This window comes from Sinocyclocheilus grahami, unplaced genomic scaffold, assembly GCF_001515645.1.
Source record: "Sinocyclocheilus grahami isolate Dianchi unplaced genomic scaffold, SAMN03320097.WGS_v1.1 scaffold253.1, whole genome shotgun sequence".
Lineage (NCBI taxonomy): Eukaryota > Metazoa > Chordata > Actinopteri > Cypriniformes > Cyprinidae > Sinocyclocheilus > Sinocyclocheilus grahami.
In genome coordinates this window covers 200664-208163 of record NW_015505432.1, presented here as the reverse complement: position 1 = coordinate 208163, position 7500 = coordinate 200664, and the positions used below count along the sequence as shown (strand labels likewise).

The window sequence follows — 7500 nt, the reverse complement described above, 5'->3', positions numbered from 1 at the left end:
CTTACAGGATGTTTTTATAGTACATTGACCCATTATATGTCGAATGATCAAGGAAAATTTGATTTCTCAGTTCATGACCCTTTTAAGACACAGTCTTTAAAGGGATAGTTTACCCAAAAATTTAAATTACTCCATGATTTACTCACCCTCAAGCCATAGGTGTATATGACTTTCTTCTTTCAGACGAATACAATTATAGTTATATTTAAAAATGTCCTGGCTCTTTTAAGCTTTATAATGGCAGTGAATGGTGGTTGAGATTTTGAAGCAAAATAAAGTGCTTCCATCCATCATAACCTCCGATTAATAAGGTTAATAAAGACCTTCTGAAGCGAAGCGATTCGTTTGTGTAAGAAAAATATCCATATTTAAAACTTTAGAAACCATAATCACTATTTTCCGCTAACTGTCGTTCGTGTGTTCACGAGAGAGTGGCGTTCCAGTGGATGATGTAGGACATATACGCAGAAGTGACGAACACGGAAGCGTAGAGGAGAGAGCAAAACAAAACACCGGTCACAAATTAGAAGTACAAAAAGGGGATTTGTAAAGAAACATGTCAGAGGATTTCAATATAAGCCAAGAGGAGACTGGTTTTGTATATTCTTCCTACACAAATGCATTGGTTCACTTCAGAAGACCTTTATTAACCCCCGGAGCCGTGTGGAGTACTTTTTATGATAGATGGATGCACTTTATTTTGCTTCAAAATCTCAACCACCATTCACTGCCATTATAAAGCTTGGAAGAGCCAGGACATTTTTTAATACAACTCTTGATTGTATTCATCTGAATGAACAAAGTCATAGACACCTGGGATGGCTTGAGGGCGAGTAAATCATGAGGTAATTTTCATTTTTGAGTGAACTGGTCCCAGGCAGGTGTGGCCAATTAGCTAGCTCCACCTAATGAATGATGATCTCTAATTCATAGTTTTCAGCGACGCCGAGACCTGGAGGACAAAACATCCATAGAACTGGAGCACAGGCCTGTCAAGTTGTCATCTGTTTCAAGCCACGAATATTTAGATCACAAGAACAAACAAACAAACTGCAAGTTCTGGGCATTTAGAATCCATATACCGCACCCACTGTAGTATTTTATCACCAAAAGCAGCAGGACATTCTAAATGTGCTTAAAAAATGCTTAAAGTGGCTTTATACTGAATTTGGTCTTTTAAGCTCACTGTCGTAGTACATTAGTACTTAGTGCAAAACTGGTACAAAAGTAATTGGTTGGCAGCGGAAGAAGTCTTGTTTTGCCCTCCAGGTGGGCATTCCTATAAGGATGTAAAGTTACGTGAAAAATATGAATTCGCACAAAGGATGCCTCTGCAAAAGTTTCAAATTGTAGTAACACTCCAAATGCGGAGTGAATGCAGTTGTGAATGCTAAGTGAATAGAATACTAATTGACACACTATGTTCTCCAGCAAGAGTCACAGGTTAGTCTTTAAACCCAGGGATTTTGATTGTGGTGGCTGTTGATTTATCTCTCCTTTTGGCATGGTCACATGTCTCATAATAAAGTGCAGTATTTATGATCTCTTTTATTTCCTTTTAATTTAAAAAAAAAAAATTTTTCTGATTCTGCAAGGGGTATGTAAACTTATGTCAAGAACTGTAGCTATTAATTGTATTAAAATTAATAAATGACCTCTGAACATATGATAAGATCTTGCTCTTTAAGGTCAGTCAACCGAGAAATATCAGAACCCAGTTGTGTGTCCATGAAGAGTGAACGGTCAATGGGATGCCCTCCAAAATTCAATGACAAAGGATGTCTTCCTGATCACAGGTAATTAGATTGTGAGGGGACATAAACATTTGGAGTACTGAGTCCATGATGCATTTTATACAGCCTTTTCACAGTAACTACCTTACTTATCTAGGCAGACCCATATACTATATTACCCTTCCACCACCACCAGGCTTGTTCAATGTTTGAAACATTTTGATGTGTCAGACTTTTTTGTTTTTCAGAGTCCAGCAGGAGAAGTCGGACAGAGAAACTGGACAGAACAGCTGGAAAAGAAACCAGAGAATCAGCATCAGAGACCAAGAGTGAGACTATAATTTACATATCTAAAAACAAATAGCTTAGAAGAGAAATTAATTTCTGATCTTCTCTCAAATAATGGCTCTAACATTTTTTTTCATTCCAAATCTTGTTAAAAAAAACTATAACAAGCAGGCATATTTGGACTGTATTGATCAGACTGCATATGTTTACTAATACACTAATATTTTATATTTATAGCAATGCATCTCAAGTTGACAATGCAGTTAAAAGAAAACTAAAAATGAAGTTTCAGTGTTTATATGAGGGAACTGCAAAGCAAGGAAACCCGACACTCCTGAATGAGATCTACACAGAGCTCTACATCACAGAAGGTCAAAGTGAAGGCTGTAATGAGCATGAGGTGAGACAGATTGAAACACAATCCAGGAGAGCAGCAACAGAGGACACGCCGATCAAATGCAATGACATCTTTAGACCTTTACCTGGACAAGACAGAGCCATCAGAACTGTGCTGACAAAGGGAGTCGCTGGCATTGGAAAAACCGTCTCTGTGCAGAAGTTCATCCTGGACTGGGCTGAAGGGAAAGAGAATCAGGAGATCCACCTCATATTTCCTCTTCCTTTCAGAGAGCTCAATTTGATACAAGACCAAAAACTCAGCCTTTTAGACCTTCTTTGCATTTTTTTCACAGAAACAAAAGGAATGGGAATATTCAGCAGTGAATATAAAGTGTTGTTCATCTTTGATGGTCTGGATGAGTGTCGTCTGTCTCTGGACTTTCACAGTGATGTGAGGTTGTGCGATGTGACTGAATCAGCCTCAGTGGACGTGCTGCTGATGAACCTCATTGTGGGGAATCTGCTTCCCTCTGCTCTCATCTGGATCACCTCCAGACCAGCAGCAGCTGATCTCGTCCCCTCTGAGTGCGTCCATCGAGTGACAGAGGTACGAGGCTTCAATGAGCCACAGAAGGAGGAATACTTCAGGAAGAGAATCAGTGATCAGAGTCTGGCCAATACAATCATCTCACACCTGAAGTCATCAAGGAGCCTCTACATCATGTGCCACATCCCAGTGTTCTGCTGGATCTCAGCCGCTGTTCTCGAGAAGATGTTGAGTCCAGCAGAGAGTGGAGAGATTCCCAAGACTCTCACTCAAATGTACACACACTTCCTGATCCTTCAGACCAACATCAAACATGAGAAGGACTATGAGAAGGCAGTGAAAGATGAAGACATGATCCTCAAACTGGGGAAAGTGGCTTTTCAGCAGCTTGTGAAGGGAAATCTGATCTTCTATGAGGAAGACCTGCGAGAGTGTGGCATTGATGTGACAGAAGCGTCAGTGTACTCAGGATTGTGCACTCAGATCTTCAGAGAGGAGTTTGGCTTGTATCAGGGGAAAGTCTTCTGCTTTGTTCATCTGAGCATTCAGGAACACCTTGCAGCTCTGTATGGGCACCTGTCCTTCATAAATGACAACATAAATGTGTTTGATCTGATTAACAAAGAAAGGTTGTTTTCAAAATGTTTGAACTTTATGAAATATAATTCATCAAAACAGATTTTGATATCAAATTTTCATCAGAAAGCTGTGGACAAGACATTAAATAGTAAGAATGGACATTTGGACCTTTTTCTCCGTTTCCTTCTGGGCTTCTCGCTGGAGTGCAATCAGACTCTTTTACAAGGCCTTCTAACACAGACGGGAAACAGCTCGCATAATAAAGAGAAAACAGTTGAGTACATCAAAAAGAAGATCGAGAAGAATCCTTCTCCAGAGAAATTCCTTAATCTGTTCCACTGTCTGAGTGAACTAGGCGACTGTTCTCTAATGGAGCAAATTCAACATTATGTGACAGCTGGAACAGTAAATAAAGTGAAACTGTCCTCCTCCCAGTGGTCAGCTTTAATATTTGTGCTTTTGACATCAGAGCAAGAGATGAATGTGTTTAAGCTCAAAGATTTTGTTGGATCACAAATTAAAGCTGATGAAGTTCTTCTAAAGCTGCTGCCTGTGGTTAAAGCATACAGATCAGCTCAGTAAGTAACACTAGGCAAACATTTAAATGGAGTTCAGTTTGTTAAAGTCTACAGACATGTTTGCATGAGTTTAGTATACAGGCCTAACACTTAATTAACATTTGCGGTAATATATTATGAATATCCCGTGAGTCCTGAATTTGTCTGTGAAGTAAAATAGAAATGCAACATCAATTAAATCTGAAACCGAGAGGGAATGAACTATAGCAGCAGCGTCCAATCCTGCACCTGGGAAATTTAGTTCCAACCTCAATTAAACACACTAGAACCATCTAATCAAGGACTTCAGATTGGGGCTAAACTCTGCAGGACGTTGGCCCTCCTGGAGCAGGATTGGACACCCCTGAACTACATGATTCAGGAGTGAAGCTGTAAAAACTGTTCAATCATTCACAGCACTAGTTTGGAAAATCATGAACTTATGATCTTACAGTAACGATTGGTTATCAACTCAGTTAATTGTTATATGCATGCATACTAGAACAATGTGTCATTGTCTCTGCAGGTTGAACAGTTGTGGTGTTACAGATGAATGTTGTGTTGCTCTGGCTTCAGTTCTGAGATCAAATCCCTCACAACTGAGAGAACTGAATGTATCTGGGAATAAACTGGGAAATTCAGGAGTGAAGATGTTCTCATCTGGACTAGAGAATCCTCACTGTAAACTGGAGAAACTGTGGTAAAATCATCTCTCTGAGAGTTGCAAATGAACTACTGAAGTGTTGTAGAATTAGAGTTTTGACTTTGACTCGCAAATAAGCAGAACACATTATCAAAGATCAGCTATTAGTGTCAAACGGACCAGCGTGGGAAAAATAATGTGGTTAAACAGAAAACACTCCTGAACGGAGAAGAAACTTTGTTTGAATCACTGTCCCTCCAAATAACCACAGCTTGCGTCTCAAATAAACATATTTAGCTTACGTCTTTAGTAATGAACTCAATGTTCAGGGCTTGCTATAATAATCACATTCAATCTGAGCACTGTTAATGATTGGAGGGAAATGATTTAGTTTCTTTTCAGGATCACAGTTTCATCCAGTGTTTGAAGCTGGCTGGTACTAAATGGTAGAGAGAGTACCATTGGTAGAATTTAATATTAGAATCCATCCATCTCTTCTTCAAACTACTTATTCTCTGTAGTGAACAGATTGTGATGATTGAATATAATGTAATAACAGTATAATGTTTGTGACAAGATCATTTATTATAGCTCAACATTTTACTAAGAGGTTAGGAGGTACTCTAGTCTACCACAGCAACCATTAATAGTGCCGCAGCTAAATATATTTAATGTTTTATTAAAGTATTCTTTTTTTTATTCATCTATGTTATGAACTGACAGAGTTAGTGTTTCTCCGCAGGTTGAGGTATTGTGAAATCACAGATGAAGGTTGTGCTGCTCTGGCTTCAGCTCTGAGATCAAACCCCTCACACCTGAGAGAGCTAGATCTGTCATGGAATAAACTAGGAGACTCAGGACTGAAGCAGCTCTGTGAAGGACTAAAGGATCCTCAGTGTAAACTGGAGAAACTGTGGTAAGATCATGTCTGCAAGAATTCAATCTGAACTGGTCCTCAGAGGAAGCCCCACTCTCATCATCTCATCATATGACAACTACCCCCCCCCCCCCCCCTATTTTACACTTTTTGTCTATTTTTTAACAAACATGGTATTATATTAAAAAATAAATTTACATAGAAAAATGTGACAGTTGATAACTGAAGAGCAATCTGATTTATTCTTTATATTGATGTGATTCATGTTTTCTCTCATCTAATTATCATAGTTTTTGTAAATGTCAATTAGTGAATAATGCTCCAGATTTGTTCTGTGTCCCAAGATTGGTTCCACAAAGAACATAAATCATTTCTCATAAATTGATATAATACTGAACATAATATTTTATTTATCCACATGGATCAGTTAAACCATCTTACACTATTAAGGAAGCTGTGCAACAGCAGCATCAGCAGTGGCTAATTTATGTTGTTTCCACTTCACCTGCTGTTGTTTTTATCGTAATCATCATAATTTTTTTCTCAGGAATGGCTCAACTGTGAGTGTTGCCATCTAGTGGGCCCACTAATTAGTACAGTCATTTATGTGCCATACGTGTGCTGACACTTTCACTGTATGCAAGACTAGAAAGGGTGAGCTGCAGGTGTAAGTCCGCACCATAGACTGTATAAAACAATGGACATAGTGTCCATGATGTCCCCCGTAGGTTTCTGAAGAGCATTTTTGAAGGCCAAAGTGGGTGGAGCCAGCTGTCGCCATCTTGGCAGCAAGTCACCGTACGTCACTCCAGGGTAATCAAAAATTGGCAAAGAGGCGGGACGTGGGTGGAGCTGAGGTGCCTGGTTGCTGAAACCACGCCGCCTAGCTCGACGTGATCAAGTTAGCTCAGGCTACGGAGCTAATGCTACATGCTACTGTTTATACAGCCGGTTTTAGCCTACAGCTCATCACAGTCTGTCAGATTCTGTAGGGTAGTAAAGTTTTAAGTAAAATTATAAATAATAAATAAATTATTTTAAATTATTTAAATAAATACAATTATATTAGAATTTCACTCACCGGAAAAAATGGAGCCCAGACTTCTTGGATGGTCTGTTAGTATAATTAACCGCACAGCAAGCCATATTATTTGCTAATTGTATGAAATAATCCTGAAAAAAGCACAAACGCGGCAGAGATGCCAAGTCCAGCGGCTGGAATTAGCTGAGGTGACGTGACGGCTAACAGACAGCAGACAGCAGACAGCAGACAAACTGCTAGTAGTGATAGCAGCGGCAATCCACCTGTCACTCAAGTATGGAGAACTTTAAAGGGGTCATATGTTGCAATTTCAATTTTTCCTTTCTCTTTGGAGTGTTACAAGCTCTTGGTGCATAAAGAAGATCTGTAAAGTTGCAAAGACTAAAGTCTCAAATCCAAAGAGATATTCTTTTTAAAAGTTAAGAGTCAACCACGCCCTCCTAAAATGCCTCGTTCTAACACGCCCCCACATATCTACGTCACTATGTGGGAAGATTTGCATAACGCCGCCCAAATATTCACGCAAAGAAAGAAGGCGTAACTTTTATTCTCGCTGTAGTATTGTTGCCGCCGCCGCCATGTCGTGAAGACGCTGTGTGTTTCATTGTGAAAGCGAAACGACTTTTTTTGTTCTTCCAAAAGAGGACGATATCTGCTTCGTCATATCTAGAGCTGATCCGTGCTGGTCGCTGAGGAAATACATCAACTTTGCTGTGGATCGCCGGATCGGCTTTCACCGTGGACGAAGCAGAGTCCAGCCCGGGGTCGTCACATGTGGTTGCCGCAAGCCCGCCGGCCTCCTCTCACTTAAGCCCGCCGTGTGTAACGCTGTGTGTTTCGTTGTGAAAGCAAAACTACTTTGTTTGGTCTTCCAAAAGAGGACACGACTAGAAAT

The 7500-nt window shown here is 39.8% G+C and overlaps 1 protein-coding gene across 1 annotated transcript in view; it reads left to right on the top strand.

Annotated features, from left to right (window-relative positions):
* The window catches only part of LOC107598660 (NACHT, LRR and PYD domains-containing protein 12-like), a 14539-nt gene that overhangs the window by 4516 nt on the left and 2523 nt on the right, over positions 1 to 7500 (top strand). Inside the window, exons 4-8 of the mRNA XM_016290052.1 lie at positions 1689 to 1796; positions 1982 to 2062; positions 2259 to 4064; positions 4570 to 4743; positions 5429 to 5602. Of these exons, the coding sequence (XP_016145538.1) occupies positions 1689 to 1796; positions 1982 to 2062; positions 2259 to 4064; positions 4570 to 4743; positions 5429 to 5602 (2343 nt within the window). The remainder of the gene's footprint in view (positions 1 to 1688; positions 1797 to 1981; positions 2063 to 2258; positions 4065 to 4569; positions 4744 to 5428; positions 5603 to 7500) is intronic.